The 17,362-nt window shown below is 43.2% G+C and overlaps 2 protein-coding genes across 2 annotated transcripts; one reads left to right on the top strand and one right to left on the bottom strand.

The window, feature by feature from the left end:
• Nucleotides 1–6,125: 6,125 nt before the first annotated feature.
• Nucleotides 6,126–7,434, bottom strand: LOC101778781 (angiomotin). Its single transcript, XM_004983114.2, has one exon. It carries the CDS (start codon nucleotides 7,337–7,339, stop codon nucleotides 6,581–6,583), a length of 759 nt encoding a protein of 252 aa, XP_004983171.1. The 5' UTR covers nucleotides 7,340–7,434; the 3' UTR covers nucleotides 6,126–6,580.
• Nucleotides 7,435–9,601: 2,167 nt separating this feature from the next.
• On the top strand, nucleotides 9,602–16,315 carry LOC101778115 (carbon catabolite repressor protein 4 homolog 1). Its single transcript, XM_022823199.1, has 12 exons — nucleotides 9,602–10,173; nucleotides 12,526–13,285; nucleotides 13,725–13,811; nucleotides 13,895–13,978; nucleotides 14,057–14,143; nucleotides 14,235–14,321; nucleotides 14,618–14,671; nucleotides 14,748–14,839; nucleotides 14,924–15,038; nucleotides 15,177–15,327; nucleotides 15,447–15,600; nucleotides 16,013–16,315. Exons 1-11 carry the CDS (start codon nucleotides 10,016–10,018, stop codon nucleotides 15,590–15,592), a joined length of 1,821 nt encoding a protein of 606 aa, XP_022678934.1. The 5' UTR covers nucleotides 9,602–10,015; the 3' UTR covers nucleotides 15,593–15,600; nucleotides 16,013–16,315.
• The last annotated feature ends 1,047 nt before the right edge of the window (nucleotides 16,316–17,362 follow it).

Below are 17,362 nucleotides of genomic sequence, written 5' to 3'. Positions count from 1 at the left end.
AGGACTAGTTCGCCTCCACCCCGCTTGAAGGAAAGCCCCGGAGCATGAACCCAACTTTCTAAACTTACACATGCCTTCCTTAGTTTGTATGTGCATTTAAGTATAGGAGTTGTTTGAAACCCTAGATGCATGACTTAGTTCCCTTGATCTGAACACTAGTTTGATGAGTCCGAGTAGTTGCATTGCTTAATAGGACTCGGTAAAAGTCGAGTGATTTCCTGTCACTCGCGAGTTATAGGAGTTGGTTGTTCTCCTTCTGGTTACAACTATAACGATGATGGACGGGGCAGGGCCTGGTGAACTCTTTTGGTGGTCGGTGGATTGCCCTGTCTGTCTATATGAAGTTGCTTAAGGTCGAAAAGTGTTGGTGTTCATGATCAAGTGTTTGAAAGTACTAATCTCATACCTAGTATGGGATGGGGAAGCCTAGTACCTGATTGAACTAGGGCGTAGCTTATACCCCTTCTGTCCCTAGAACGAGGTTCCCATGGTGCCTCATGTGGGTGCAAGTGCGGTCACAGTACGATGAGAGGTTGGGATTGTAGAGCATTACATGTCAAGGGAAGTTTGGACCTGACACGTGCCTGGGAATTGATGGGGACGGCCGACACAGGAAGCGACCGTTTGTGGTGCGCGGATGTCGTGAGATTAGGTTCGCCATGCATGGTTAAGAAACTTGAATCGATTCGTCTGCCTCTCACAGTTTGAGACTGCTTGATCGCTATGCTACACTGAGTAAAGATGGAACATGATGATGATATGAACCCGATGCTTGTTCTATACTTTGTTGTTGGAAACTATGGTTGTTTAGCATTAGTCGCCAATGTAGACTGGTTAATGAACTTAGAATCTGAGCTAAAATATTGAAAGTAAGGACCCACTGTAGTCGCTTTTGGCAACACAAACCCCTCAGCCAAAGAGCCTTGCATGTCTAGATGTTGGTGGAGTAGTTCTCCACTAGTCGGTTAAGTCTTGTTGAGCTTAGCAGCTCAGCCTTGCTTGTGGCATCTTTTTCAGGTGAAGTTGAAGCTCCTGAGTTTGCTCCTGTTGGTACTTGGCCGCCCCAGCTTCCTCCTGGGTGGATGGTCGAGTGGGATCCCTCCTCGGACGGCGAGGAAAGGGATCACTGATGTCCTGATCGGCCTCATCAGGGACATCCGACTCCGGCGCTAGCTTCCGCTATTTTGTCTTTCCGCTGCTTTTGAATCTTGTAAAACTCTGACTTTCAAATTGATGTTGAAATAAACTGTCAAACTTGTTTAACTCGGTGGATCTGTTGTATTCTCTGGAACCACTCACCTTTGTGTGGGTTATGCTAACTCGGTCCTGTTAAGTGGTTAAATCGGATGAAATCCGACGGCACTTCGAGTTAACTTGACTAAGGCATGAGTGTCGCGTGTCAGGCGACTTAATCGTGCTTTAATCAAGCTAATCTGAGGTGATTCCGCCACATGCATCTAGAAATGCCATCACAATGATCCACTCACCCTACACACACTCTCTGATATCATTGTTTATTTTCCTTTTAAGACTGCATATTCTTCTTTTGGTCTCACCGTCGCCTGAGTTATTCATTACCTTCTGTCTATTGATTGCATTGAAGGAAGGAAATATGATTGCACCTCAAATACATGGAGTACTGTACATCTACTCTAATGTCCGATTTCATCATCACCATTTTATAAATTCATATACCTCATTTTATCTTTAATTGTTACCTGAGACATCTTCGGTTCGGTGCGTGTAGTGCACCAACCCACCTAGTATATCTTATAGCTCCTGAAAAAACTTTGTGTAGCTACGTTTGTGCTACGCGTAGTCCTACCTTCCGTACACATTGACTGATCCCACGATGAAATCAATGAGTCCAAAAATGCAAAGTTCCTCATCCATTTGCACATACACGTTTCAGCTCACCACTCCTACTTTCTTGCCTCCTATGTTACTTTTATACGTATTGTCCATGTTCCGGATGAATAATAAGTCCACGCTTACAGTTCTCACCCATTTGCACTCCCCCATGAATCTACCACTCCCACTTCCTTGCACACCTCGCCTGCTCTATAGTTTTTTACACTTTATCTGTGTCCCATGATGAAATCGATGAGTACACGCGAGGGTTGCTCACTCCATTTGCACACACACGTCCTAGTTCACCATTCCATTCCTTGCACACATCCTCTTCCTCCTTCACTTTCGTACGCATTGTTTGTGTCCTGTGATGAAATCGATGAGTCCACGCGCAGAGTTTCTCGCGCATTTGTACACACGCTTCCAGCTCACCATCCTTGCTTCCTCGCGCACCTCACCTCCTGCGTCGCAACCTAGCCTCCTGTTGATCTTCCCATTTTTCCCATCCAAGCTGCACTTTCTCTGGAATTTGTGTAGCCCCACTGACCCACAAGTTGTGTCTTCGGCAAACAGAAATAGGGGATCCGATGTTGTGGTTCACCGACCACCTCCATCTGTCATCTTCATGGATCGACCTTGTTTTGTTTGGATCTTATCCCACCTCTTCGGGGGTGCTTGGATCTCTCACCACGCCCTCTTTTGCCTAGCTGGGCAAGGAAACTAGCGCTCAGTTTCCCAGCAAGTTTTCATCGGAGCATGTGCCAGCAAATTTTTTCGCTTGCTTATGCGGGAGAGCGATTTTCACTCGCCTGGGCTGGCAAGGCGAAGCTTGCTCACGTAGGCGAGGTGAGGTAACGTTCCCTGGAACCAAATGTGCCCTTCCTCACCCAGCACTAGTTCGTGATCTCAAGCCTATTTAAATTCTCACGGCCAAGTTAGTCCAAATCTATTCTAGTTGAAAAATAGTACATTTTAGCCCTCACACACACACACCATACATGACAACTCATTCAAGCTCACGGTCCTATGAGGGTGGCTATTTATCCTAATTTATCTATGGTAATCTGACTCAGGCAATCATAATATTTGAGATTTTTATAATATTATTTTTAGTGGATGTATACGATTCTTTCTTTCTTAAAAGTGTACGTTTTTTTTAAAAAGTTACTATCTCTACTACTAAAACTTATTCTAATCTTTATATTTCGTCCGTTGCAAAACTTTGTGCGGCTGATGCCCTGACCCTACCAATTATTGAAGAAGGGTTGTCCTATCCGTTGTGACACAGGATCCACGTTCTCAGCTCTCATCTCCCCATTCTTTTCTTTTTCGATCGAATCACTGCCCCCATCTGCCTCCTCCGCCTGTCCTAGTCCTACGGTCTTCTCCCTTTCGTCCTCTCAAATTTTGTTGGGATAGTAGTGAATTGAAAGAATGGGGGGGTTTAAAAGGAAAATTAGTTAATTTTAGACTTAATCCTTTCGTTCCATTTTAATACTCTTTTATTCAAACAAGTGCTTAGCCGAAGCGGGTCGAAAAAGTAAGCTGGCCCTTGTCCATCCTGCTGTCGAGCGCGAGGGAGCACCCGGAGGAGTCCAGCCCTGCGATGGATCGACGATCTCGTCTTAGCCCATGTGATCGGCGATCTCATCTCCCAGCGTCTCCGCGTGATCGCGTCGTCGACGTTGTACATGTACTCAAAGATCTATTTATACGTACAACACCACGGCTTGGCAGCGCTGCAGAAAATGATGTTGGACGATTCTATGCAATTAATCTTTCAGTTTGCATTTTAGGGACCTGTCAGCTTTAAATAGGGCCGTTAGTTTTCTGAAAGAGCTTAGCTTATGTTCAACACTGAACGATCTCTGCCGCGGAAATGAAGTTTTCTGCAATGCAACAGCAATGGAGGAAGCCGGTTTGGTCAGGGTGAACCAGAAATAGAATGAGTGGCTACAACCTTACCTTCATCATCGCTTTAGGGCCTGTTTGGCAACCACCTATTAAAGTTTAACACCCGTCACATCGGATGTTTGGATGCTAATTAGGAGTATTAAATATAGGCTAATTATAAAACTAATTGCACAGATGGAGTATAATTCGCGAGACGAATCTATTAAGCCTAATTAGTCCATGATTTGACAATGTGGTGCTACAGTAACCATTTGCTAATGATGGATTAATTAGGCTTAATAGATTTATCTCGCGAATTAACACAGGGTTCTGCAATTAGTTTTATAATTAGCTCATGTTTAGTTCTCCTAATTAGCATCCGAACATCCGATGTGACACTGTTAAAATTTAACACCTCGTATCCAAACACCCCCTTAGTGCAGAGCTTCGTTGCACAATTCTGAAGTGAAAAATAGGTCCATAGTCCTAGGAGGTTTGACTAAGTTTTGTCACAATATTTCACATAGAAAAGTCGCAATGCAGCAGAAAGCGCACTGCTTTGGAATCAGACATTTTAAATGACGAAATCACCAAACATACACACAAAACAAACTGCTCTCATCTTATGAACCAGGGGGCGAGCTCTTTGTTGAGCTCAATTACAAAACGACGTATTTTCTCTATCGCTTATTCAAGATAGAACAGGAGATCTACAGAAAACAAAAACTGTTCAGTTGAAAACCATTCCTTTGTTTTGAGTTAACCATGATTTTTGTTTTAAAAACATTTGCAGAAATATGGAATGATCCATGACCAAATTACAAAGTCTCTGTTCCATCTTAGGAAATGTAGTCGTTGATTGCCATGTGTAATTACGCGGTAATGCTTATAAGTTGAGTGTATTTCTTCAGTGCAAATGATCTATTGGATCAACCAATATAGAACAGTCCCTATACACATCCAAATGCCATCAAAGCTGTGACTTTCACTTGAGAAAAAAAAAAGAAAGTTTGATGACTTGTAAACAGCAATACCTATGGTCACATAAAGACCACTTTTATTATTTTTAAAAGAAAATAGGTGATGCTGGCACTATCAAGTATTTCGAGATTGCCAACATCCTCACTAAGTTATGCGTACCAGATACCACTACAATGTTTGCTTCATGCAGTGGCAGAAGAGAGATATCGTAGAACAATTGAAGGCGACGAGACTAAGATAGCAAAAACTTGAGCTCAGACTCGCTGCAGACCATCCATGGCCAACAAGGAGGGTGAAACAGCTTGCGTCACGGGAAAAAACTCACTTGACTCTAGTTTTAGTCATATAGACATGACCAGAACAACTTCTCAAATGGGTAAGAAATCAGATATTGTGAAATTGAAGTCTCAAGATGGAATTCAAAGATCTGCTTGGCTCAATCTCATTGAAGTGGAGGAACTGTTAGTTCAGCACTGACAGTTCATAACCCTGAAGACTTGTGGGCATGCTAATCCATGTTGGAAGGTTCAAGTTTTAGTTTTATGAAATAAGTAAATGCAGATTGTGCCAGCACAAAATCAAGTGAGACATCGTATGAGGCCTGATGCTCATCACAATGCTACATTTTGAAAGGTAACATGCAGAGAAAGGTTTGTGCTGAAAAAGGAGGGAACAACTAGAGTAATAATGAATCATATTCAGATAAAAGAAGGTATGCTGGATGTTCTCACGCATTTTGTTCCAAAATGGAAGGTCACTGGCAAGAAAATAAAGGATTGAAAAATCAATAGCATATACGAAGGCTCTTTGGTTCATCTGCATAGTATTAAGAGCATCCTATTATCATAAGTGTTCAATGAGATGTTGTGTTCTATTGTGATATAAAAAAAATTCAAGCAACCACTAACAATGCTGCTTTGGAAACTAGAGGCCACATAAAAGCAAACTACCATAGACAAGCATCACCTTTTGTTCTCGACTTCCAGTATAACATCGAAGCATAGCACGACAGGACTCATACAACGTTAAAGCAGCCCACACACGCATACATGTGAATCCATTTGAACATGATAACTATGAGCAGTTCATATTGATAATTTGCAGAGCAGTCAACCATCGCAGCACGCTTCTATTTTTTTAATGGAAAGATATAGTAACCACTGGTTTGCATCGGATAGTCGAAGAGCGCAATTTACAAGAAGGCAAAAAGACAAGACAAAACGGATTATCAGAACAATCAGAGCTTATGAGAAGAAGAGAACAATAAGAATTATCAACCATATCCTCCCTCCGTTCCAAAATGTAGGTTGTTTTGGCTTTTCTAGATACATAGGCTAGCGAAATCTATGTTTCTAGAAAAAACAAAACGACCTACATTTTGGAACGGAGGGAGTACTGTATAGCCATATATAGGTAAAGTTTCCACTCATCTCGTCGAACTGGAAAGCATAAGGTTTTCCTATTACAGTGGATGCACCTTGCTGCGAAGGGAAAAAGAAGTAGCAGACTACCAAAAGCCTCAGGTTTATTTCACCAAAAGTTTTCACAAAGCAATATTCTAATGCAGGAAACAGTGCATCAGTTTGGACATTTGGAATGACAAAAAAATCACCAAACATCCTCACAAAATTTGTTCTCTCTCTTTCGCTACAGAGAGAGCTCCCTGACCCCAAACACTTACCTCACTCCTTATCACTTATTCAAGTTGCAACAACAGGTCCATGATTTCTAATCTCACCTGTCCTTGTATAAAAAACAAGGCACAAACATTTCTAGAATTATGGAATGATCCATGACCATAGCTACAGCTGAGATCATGCAGGCCAAAAAAAGATAGTTACCACCTTTGCCGGATTCAGTCAAGAAAGCCGGTCTGCCGGAGCACGGCGTCGCGCACACGCCGAAGATCGCGTCCCTTGAGGGTGCGACCGACGCCCTCCAGCATCGAGGACGGCTTCACGGGCGCGCCGTAGCCGCCGCCAGCGGATGCGCGCGCCACCATCTCGTGCGGGGGTAGCATGGCGGCGTCCCCACGGAAGAGCTCCTCCTCGTCGTCGTCCCCGTCGCCAATCCCGCCGGCGAGTTCATCCCATTTCCGCCCGCAACTCCAAGGTGGGGGAACGGGGACCTGGACGGGGGCCGACTGGTGGTACGGCGCCGCGGGCGGCAGCTCGGGGGCCCTGGCCCTCGGCGCCACCGGGATGGCGCGCGAGGCGGATGGCGGGGACCGTGACGGCGTCGCTGAGGAAGCCGACGCCGCGGCGGCGGCCGCGGCGATGGTTGCCTTGCGACGGAGCAGTGTCCCAGCGGCTCCGGACGTGGCCGTGGACACGGCAACGGCAGCAGCAGCTCCACCGCGTCCAGGTGCCTTCCTGTCGCCGTCGTGGAGCGCGGCGAGCAGGCCGAGGTCGCCGCGCGGAACGCGGCCCGGATTCTTGAAGGCGTCAGGAGGCGGGTCCGAGGAGGGGGCCGGGGCGGGGAAGAGGAGGTCGCCCTCGAGGAGCTCGTCCCCGACGGAGGGCGAGGAAGCGAGAAGGGAGGGGGATGGGGAAGAGAAGAGGCCGAGGAAACGGTCGGCCGGCGGAGAGCGGCGGGGCCGGCCGGGGGAGTCCATTGGGTTCGTCCGTCGAGGGCCGGCGGCGTCAGGAATTGGGGGCGGCGTTGGTCTGCACTTTCTTTGTTGGAGGAGCCGAAAGCAACCCTTGTATGGCTCTTCAGCCCTTGTGTGTGTGACTCTTATTTGCCGGCCCAAGGGCCCAGCTAGGTGGGCCCATTTCCAATATTGTATATCATCTCAAAACAAATGTGACAATCTTTTAATCGATCAGTTTAATAACGCAGGTAGCAAGCGGGCTGCAAGGTTTCTCTGAGCCTTTTCCTAGCCTACTCGTACAATGGTTAGCTCTTCACCATTAATACATGGCCCACAAGTCATTCTCACAAAGTTTCTTGGTTCCTGTGCCCAAGTCGGCTGTAAGCTTATAGCCCGCTTCTCCTCTCTCACCTCTTCTCTCTCCTCCACATCAGCATTTAGCCAGCTTACAGTCCCTTATTATACTTGCTCTAATACGTCTTGCACCGCAATCGATAAGTGCTCATAGATATAAAGTGCAAGTGTATGTATTTACAGAGGCGAATGCGCGGTGTATTTGAATACTTAGTCAAAAAATTAAATGACCCATGCCCATAAATATTGTGTGCTCCATAAATAATGGTGGTTACAGTTACCGTAAATCTCAAATATATATTCAACAGTTAAGGTAGGAGTCCACCTAGGTGAAGAATTAGTATTTACATAACTTATTGTTGACGATGCCAGATTAACTTGCATTGAATTTTGTGTTTGGCAATAAGATGTACATGGAACAAAAGGACCATGGATTTTTCCTCAAACAATATAAACTTTGACAACTAACTATTCCAAAATGATAATTTTTTGTTGTGACAAAGGTGTCTAAAATATTGCTGCTTTTTGGCTGTATCCCATATATGGGCAAGAGGATCATCCATTGTGGTTTTAGTTTTTTGTCTTTTGCTATTCAATTAAGCTGAGGCTTTAGTTGTGCTAATGCTACCAGACACATCAAGTAACTAACCTAGCCTTTCACACTATAATTTAGCAATTTGGTAAGCTTTTGCTTTCCTTTCAGAAAGTTACGATTGTCTGACCAAATATGTTGATCTTGGGTAAAAAAAAATGTTGATCTAATATCTCTACTAGAGAAGCCTAAACAGTAGGCGTTTTAGGCAGACAAATTGTAGCTAGAGTGCCTACATGTTCTCTATGAAATTAGATTAAAATCAACATTGGTACTAATTCAAGATTTAGTAATAAGATACAAATATTGATTTGTATAATTAGTTTTATGTTTTGTAGGTATATATGTATTAGAGTTTTCATAAAGATATATCAAGCCATTAATCTATTTTGTGAAGTGATGGTATGCCCCTTATCCCTGAAAAAGCACCGAAAACACAAAATAATGAAATGGATCCGGATCAAGCATGTATTTAGTATTTTGGGCCATCCAAAGGAAAAATACAAACTCAAGTACTAGGTCTAGCACTTTGGTTATTTCCCTTGAAATTATTGAAACATGTTTGTTCTTTTATTAATTTGAAGTTATCCACATATGTTTTGACCTCATGTTTTTTTCTAATAAACGAGGCATATTTAAAGTAGCCCTAACATTTTGTTTTTTGTGCTTCGAGGAAAAATAGATGATTCTTAGTCTGCTTCATGTAGGATTACAAATGTTAGGCGTAACTCCTAGTCAGGGTGTCTTTGAACAAATTAGTTGTATGTGGCTAACTGGACGCGTAGGAGAGCAGGGATGAAAGTTGGATAGATGATTTTTTTTATTTGGTTGTATCCAAAGTAGGAGGTGATCCAACGTGACCTAATTACTACCTCTATTACATGGCCTCATAATACTTTCTGAAATGAATATACGATATTGTTGTTCTTATATATAATATGGGTAAGACATGTTCCATGTTAATTTACGCACATATCATCCACTGCTAACGCGTGAAAAAACTACTCTCTAGATTTATCCACCCACAGAAACAGCATAACCCTGTTTCCAGGTGCCGTCTACTATTTCCCAAATCTACAAATACTCGGGGGATCCGAGACATTTTAATATTTGACATCTAATTTGTAAGCTTTTTAATAATGACATGCGGGACCATTGTAAGTTATTGACACGTAGGATGCCAAGTGGGCTCAGGATCGATTTCGAAATTTCTCGGGGGGACACAGCCGCTCGCAGCGCCACACGAAAACCCCAAAAATTCCAACGCGAACCCCACGAAACTGAAACTCCCAAAGTCCAAGCGCGACGCGAGCAGACGACAGGAAGAGAGAGAAAACAGATAGCGCGAAGAGCGAGAGGGAAGGGAGGGAGGGAGAAACAGAGGGCAAAACCCAAACCCTAACAATCATTTCCAGGCCCCCGCCCCGCGTCTCCAGAACGTTCCAGAACCTTCGAGGAACCTTCCACAGGCGAGCCCTCGCTCCCCCGCCCGGATCTCCCCATTTCCCTCCGGCCAGTGCGGCGGGATCCTGACGCTGGCGCTGTCTGGTGGGGTTTCGTGCAGGAGCAGGCGCGAGCGCGGGTGTTTGGATCGGGGGAGGCAACGCTGGCGGCGCGCGGCGGCGGCAGGTGATGGCGGATCCGCCTGGCGGTGGGGGATCTAGGGTTTGCGTCTGCGGGGGGAGACAGGTCGAGGCGGCGGCGGCGGCGGGGCTGGGGCTCGGGAGAAGAGAGCAGGGGAGGGAGGGAGGATGCTGAGCGTGGTTCGGGTGCACCTGCCGTCGGAGATCCCGATCGTGGGCTGTGAGATCACGCCCTATGTGCTGCTGCGGCGGCCTGACGGCGCAGTCTCCACCGACGACGTGCCCGAAACCGCGCCCAACGATGGCCAGTATATGCGATACAGATGGTAAGTAGCTACTGGTTGTAAATTTGCAATCTTTGGTTGGTAGGACATGGCATTGAGGCATACTGGATTGCTCAGCTATTGTTTGTCTGCCTGTGGTAGTGAATTTTGACCAATTTTAGGGTTTCTTAGCAGATACCTAGATGCTCAAGCAGTTGCTAAACTCATGAGAGTGCACATTCTTGAACCAATTTGTTCATATTTGAATCATGACTGTACGATCAGAGCTCTTAATTGTACAAAAGCTCCTTCAATTTGGAACTGGTGGTACTCTGGTGCTCACCGTTTAGATGTCACAGAGACAGATTTTAATGTTGGAAACAAATCTGGGTACAGAACTCACAGATATATAATGTTGGACCTATTTTCGAATGATACCATCACTCATCAGGTTACTTAGATGGGGATGGAGACAGCTAGTAGGTGTATACTTCGATGAGCAATTTGACAAATCATCTTCATCTGATTTAAAGCCTATTTGAATTTTGAAGCTGAAAACGTGTGGTTAGAACCATAGACAGATAGGATTCATCGTGTGAGTTTGTTTATGCGCTATTTGCCTTGTAAAATATCCTTATGCTAGAATTTTGGCATCACTAAATATTGTTTAACTCACTTGAGGTCATCCTACTAGGCAACTAGAATACTCCATCCGTTAGAAAATGATCGGCATATTTGATCAGGGAATAGTCAAACTTTACAAACTTTGACCAATAATTAGTTAAAATATAAGCACATTTAGTGTATAAAATGTGCATCAATATATTTATACTCAAAGTCATTTTGAGGTGATATTGATTATTTAGCAATTGACATTATATTTTAAGAGAAATCGGAGTCAAAATCTACTTTGGAAGGCTTTTCCCCGTTTCAAAATACGCCTATCATTTCTCAATTTGGGATCCACTAGTGGAAGCAATTTGTTTCTCTTGTCAGACACGAGTTGGTGTGAATTGGGTTATTTATTTCCACTAGACATACACAAGCTTCTGGTTCATCTGATTCTAGGATTTTTATTCCTTGTAGTAAATAGTCTGTTAACTTCACTAGTTGAACTTGAAGAGGGACAAGTGTGGTTGTGGACTTTAATATTCGTCTGCCTCCGATTCTTAAAAAAATACCGTTTATTTGTTGCTATAAATTACTAAAGTAGAATAGACCAGATTAGTTATTTTCAATGAAAGCTATTTGCTTACTTGATGGTAATTTCTTTTAACGCGGACCTGTTGCTACATGTTTAAACATTCTGACAGAGTTAATGCACTGTAGATATGTTATGGGCTAGTAGACATGGAGTTGCGAGGGTGATTCCTGTGAGCAGCAACAATGGTGCTGAACCCAGGGACCAGCATCTAGTTGTGCAAGGAGAAAAGGGGGGAGGAAGTGACTTTTATTTTGTTTACGTGAATGAATGGGTAGCGATAAATATGTCTAGTCTGAAACGAATGGTAACTACAACCTGATAGATTAACAGGTTGATGTACGTGCACAGCTGTGGGCATTCCATCCTGCAGGCCCCTGGTCATGCGCCCATGCTTGGGCCTTGGCTGCCTTCTATACTGAAGGGCCACCATAACAAATTAAATTTTTGAAATCGTCCCATGCACATGATTAATAATTTTTGTGCATGATGCTTTTACTTATTTTCACTTTGTTATTTCCATTAGTTTGAGAGTCATGTAGGCCAATTTGCACAGATTAAAAGCATATATTAGATCCAAAAAGGAAACACAGTTTTGGGCTTTGGATCTTTAGATTTTTTGTTGTGGAGCTTGGTCCCACAGGATATACTTTTATTGATTTTGATCCCCAACTCTTCTTTCTTTTGGTTGACTTTCATGCCAGGCCTTCAATTTCACTACTTTGCAAAATCTCTTGCATAGTAACTGTTTTGTACTAATCTGTTTGAAAAAAAAAATCTGTGCAAGCGCACTATGCACATGAAACCTTTTTGTCAAGGTATTAATAATAATAGTAACAACAATGAAGCACTAGTGATTAGAAAATTTTAATGAGAAATGGCCACACATACCTTTTATTTGATAACATTCTGCAATCATTTAACCTCCTTCACAGCATTATTGGAGGAGTAGAGAGTTGATCATATTGCAATAACTACCCCCTCCGTTCATTCATACTTCAAAGTGCTTTTAGTATGTATTGATCTTGTAATAATTGACAATATATTATAAGTGATTGAAGGTTTAAAATATGCATACGGAGCGATATGTACTTTTATTTAGGCATATTTTTTCACCACCCACCCATGCATTTCACTTTATTTACGTTTAGTAGTTTTTCTAAGCCTTCTGCATGTCCAGTTGTGGTTATGTTGATTTGGTTTCTTACTTGAAGGTATCGCATACAGAGCGATCGGAAAGTTCCCATCTGCAGTGTACATCCAATGGAGCAAGCAACAATTCAGTGCCTAGGCTGTCTCAAGTCAAAAATACCTGTTGCTAAGAGCTACCACTGTTCAGCTAAATGCTTCTCTGATGCATGGCAGCACCACAAGGTTTTGCATGAGCGAGCAAGTAGTGCTTTAAATGAAAATGGAGCTGAAGAAGAGGAGTTATTTGGCAGATTTGGCAGTGGTGGTTCTGGGGTTTTAAGTACTGCTGGGTCTGGTTCATTGTCAAATTTTGGACAGAGCCCTGCTGTTAATAATGGGCCTGTGCCTTTATATGCCTCAGGCACTGATAAGAACTCTGGAGAAACTTGGTTTGAAGTTGGACGCTCGCGGACATATACACCGACGGCTGATGATATTGGGCATGCACTAAAATTTGAGTGTGTAGCTGTGGATGCAGAGAAAAGGTCTCCAATGGGACCTCCGACTTCAATTATGACATCTCGTGTAATCCCCGCACCAACCCCCACCCCACGTCGCCTTATCCAAGTGAATGGGGATGTTTTAGGTCACTTGGATTTAGACAGCCAAACTTCGTCATCAGGGACATTCACTGTACTGTCCTACAATATTCTTGCTGATGCATATGCTACAAGCGATGCGTATAGCTACTGCCCAACATGGGCACTTTCCTGGACTTACAGAAGACAAAATTTGTTGCGTGAAATTATTGGTTACCATGCTGATATCATTTGTCTTCAGGAGGTAAAAATATGCTAACCTACCTCTCCAATTTATTTTTCTGGCAAACCTTTTTTCTGCTCTTCTTGATAGATATGTTTGAGTGAATAAATTAAGAAAGTCTAGCATTATGCAATCCAATGGATGTCTCTGCAATGAATTGTATTTTAGATATCTCTGCAATGTCCTTGAGCTGAGTGTTCTGCTTGTGTATCAGCTGACATGATTCTGTGCTTGTACACGACCCAGATGTTCTTTTGAATCTGCTTGCATTTATGTTATGCTCTTCACAATATTTTTTCTTGAGGGCTGCTCTTCGCAATATTTATATCTTGATTTTGACCTAAATGGATATAATAATACAATTAAGGCTAAACCCTAACAAATAATTGGTGGAATCTTTTCATAGTTTAAACCCAATTAGTGCCAATGGTCATGAAAAAGGCTAACTCTCCCTTTTTAGGTACAATTAAACCACTTCGAAGATTTTTTTGCACCTGAGCTTGACAAACATGGATATCAGGCGCTTTACAAGAAAAGGACAACAGAGGTAACTTTGAATTGCCTTTATTCTGTTAATTTTGTTCGATGCTGTTTGCTATCCTATTTGATTCTTCTCCTTTGCTATCACAGGTGTATTCTGGAAATCCTATGGCCATTGATGGGTGTGCTACTTTTTTCCGCAGAGACAAATTTTCACATGTTAAAAAATATGAGGTACAATCACTGCCAGATTCACTGTTACCTGCTGCCTGTTGGCTTGCATCTGTCTAATTCTTGCACCTGCTTCTGTAGGTTGAGTTCAATAAGGCTGCACAGTCTTTAACAGATGCAATTATTCCCGCTGCTCAGAAAAGGGTGGCTTTAAGTCGATTGATTAAAGTAAGGAAAAAATGAAAATTATATTATATGCTCGGCATTAATTCTATTTATGAATTTTAATAATCTCCCTTTTCCCCCATTTCCTTTGAAGGACAACATTGCACTAATTGCGGTTTTAGAAGCCAAATTTGGTAACCATGGAGCTGAAAATCCTGGTAAAAGGCAGCTCCTTTGTGTGGTACGTGAACTGGTCTTCTTCTTTTGGTGTGTATGAAGAACTAAATCTATGGCAGAGTAGTCATAGGCATAATATCATCCTCATGTAGAAACTGGATGTTTTACCATTTTCTCTAGGTTTTGAGGCCTGCTTTGTTACAGACTTTCTAATGCGTTTCTCTGTTTTTTTTCCATCATATGTCTTCCTTGACTCTTTTTGGCTTTTATATAATTTGTTAGATCGATTCCACAATCAATGGAATTTTTTGTCACAAGGGCCTCAGGTCTCTCCCTTTTTTTAATGATTTCGATTTGCAGGCAAATACACATATAAATGTCCATCAAGACCTAAAAGATGTGAAGCTTTGGGAGGTCCGTATCATCACATTATATGCGCTAGCAGTTTCTGTCATCTCAACTTATCAGGATAACAATAATTTTTTTTCAGGTTCATACCCTCCTAAAAGGATTGGAGAAGATAGCTGTCAGTGCAGACATTCCTATGTTGGTCTGTGGAGATTTCAATTCAACCCCTGGGAGGTGCGTGTGAATATCAGGCAATATTTACCAGGCTTTATATGTTCTTAAACTATGAATTTCTAAGCACACAGTTCTATCTTTCAGTTCTCCACATGGGCTTCTTGCAGTGGGTAAAGTTGATCAGCTGCATCCAGATCTGGCCATAGACCCCCTTGGAATTTTACGCCCTCCAAGCAAGTTGAATCATCAGCTTCCTCTGGTACAGTTAATCTGTCATGGTGTTGTGTTATCCCCTTTTTTTTAAAAAAATAAAAATATGTCATGGTTCTGTTATCCTTTTTTTTAAAAAAAAATATGTCATGGTTTTGTTATCCATTTTTGCTTTGCTTGATTGTAGGTCAGTGCATATTCTTCTTTTGCAAGAATGGTAGGTGTTGGCTACGATTTAGAGCACCAGCGGAGAAGGATGGACCCAGCAACGAATGAACCGCTCTTCACAAATTGCACGAGAGATTTTACTGGGACTGTCGATTATATATTTTACACAGGTTTGTGCATGGCGCCTCATCACCGCATCTGTAGGTTTTTTATTATATTTTTGCAGCCTTGATAGCGGATATTGTGGTTGTACTGTTTGACGATGGCCATGTTTGTTCTCTTCTTGCAGCGGATTCATTGACGGTGGAGTCGTTATTGGAACTTCTAGATGAGGAAAGCTTGAGAAAAGACACGGCTCTCCCTTCACCTGAGTGGTCATCAGATCACATAGCGCTTTTGGCCGAGTTCCGGTGCAAGCCTAGAATCAGACGGTGATGTGCTAGGTATGTAACAACTAACAAGGAAATCAGTGCTGTCATATTGCTTATTAGAATTCACATAAACAGCATGGAGTGTACAAGGAGAATTTTCTGCTACACCACATATCATTTTAATGTAGACAGAAGACATTATTTACGTTGTAGGTTCATCGTAGTTTGCTCTTCTGGACCTTGCTTTTGCTTGGGGAATAAATGATGCTGCGAATCATGCCAAATTTCTGACATGTTTAGAGATATGCTTCATATGCAATGCTCTCCATACGGCTCGTTCCAACTGTGTGCTTTAAGCCCTTTTGATTCGAATGCTAGCCACGATCCAGGTCATGTGAGACGCATTCAGATTGTGGTTTTGTTCAGCGACAAATTAACACACCATGTATTCATCGGAATTATACACTCACTGAATCTCCTCCAGGTCTTGTACAAAAGGTTAACGTCAGCATCGTTGGTGCCTTGGTGGTGGAACACTCTTCCATGGTGGAACTTGAGGCTTGGCGGAACGCGGGCCCTCGGTGAAGCAAGCAGCCTTAGGAAGCGGCCTCGGGAAGAGGAGGCTTGTAACGTTGATTTTACCTTACATTTCGTCAGCTCATGATATTTGAGCTGCCCCTGTGTACCATTACTTTCTATAGAAGAAAATACTTGAGAGAAATATTTAACAGCAACAGCTTGTAAGCCTCTTCCTTTCCCTTTCTTCAACTTTGATCTCCTTCCATTTGGTCTCTCGAGCACGTTTAGTTTACCTTTTGCTGTGATCTCTGGACCCTCAACTCCTTTCTGCATACAAGGTGTGGGTACCCCTCAGGGCTCAGTCCTCTCTGAGTTTTGTACAATGGGATGCAAACTGCAGGTGTGGTGGTGCTGGGAACTCGGAAACTCCATGGTTCATGGTTGGTGGCGTTCGTTTCCGCCGGTAGACGTGTGGTGCTGCCCTTTTTTGTTGTACGTGAATGGAAGTTGGCTCTGTGAGGCTGTGACCCTGGTCTGTCACCTGCACCACCTGTCACGAGTTGGTTGGAACTTGTCCTCTTGCCCAATCTGCCGATGCACGAGCGTACGCGCGTACAGCTTCCGTTCTTGGTTTCCTCGACCAAACCGGCACCTAACGCGTTGGCGATTGGCACGAAGTTTGGATGTCGGGCGTGCTGGTACTATCCTATGGTTGCCCTCAACCTTTCAGTGCCGTGCTTAAGGGGTGTTTGGATACCTCCTTCTAAACTTTAACACCTATCACATCGAATGTTCGATACTAATTAGGAGTATTAAATATAGTCTAATTACAAAACTAATTGCATAGATGAAGTCTAATTCGCGAGAGAAATTTATTAAGCCTAATTAGTCCATGATTTGATAATATGGTGCTACAGTAATCATTTGCTAATGATGGATTGATTAGCCTTAATAGATTCATCTCGCGAATTAGACTCCATTTATACAATTAGTTTTGTGATTAGCTTATTTTTAGTCCTCCTAATTAGCATCCGAACATCCGATGTGACTCTGCTAAAGTTTAGCCCATCGTATCCAAACACCCGCACAAAATGGGCAAGAAAGACGGGACGGCATCAGAGGAGAAGCTTCTGTCCCGTCATCGTTGGCAAACCTTGACCTGAGCCATTCGGTATGCAGAGGCTGCAGGCGCGTGAAAAAAGTCAAAGCTCTGCTGCGTCAGAAAATTTTCAGAGGCTTGACCGAGGAATAATCCTCCGCGGATCGAGTCCGCGTCCCCCAGGGACACTGACACGCGGGGCCCTGCTTGCGTAGG

Source organism: Setaria italica, chromosome IX, assembly GCF_000263155.2.
Source record: "Setaria italica strain Yugu1 chromosome IX, Setaria_italica_v2.0, whole genome shotgun sequence".
Lineage (NCBI taxonomy): Eukaryota > Viridiplantae > Streptophyta > Magnoliopsida > Poales > Poaceae > Setaria > Setaria italica.
Note: the sequence above shows the minus strand (reverse complement) of the source record. Positions and strands in the feature narration are given on the sequence as shown.

What these genes read in the sequence shown, in the direction of transcription:
- LOC101778781 (XM_004983114.2), bottom strand. Translation starts at nt 7,339, where the DNA reads ATGGACTCCCCCGGCCGGCCCCGCCGCTCTCCGCCGGCCGACCGTTTC.
- LOC101778115 (XM_022823199.1), top strand. Translation starts at nt 10,016, where the DNA reads ATGCTGAGCGTGGTTCGGGTGCACCTGCCGTCGGAGATCCCGATCGTG. An exon ending in CACATGTTAAAAAATATGAG is followed by an intron (nt 13,979 to 14,056) that starts GTACAATCACTG and finishes CTGCTTCTGTAG; the next exon opens with GTTGAGTTCAATAAGGCTGC. An exon ending in AAAGGCAGCTCCTTTGTGTG is followed by an intron (nt 14,322 to 14,617) that starts GTACGTGAACTG and finishes TTCGATTTGCAG; the next exon opens with GCAAATACACATATAAATGT.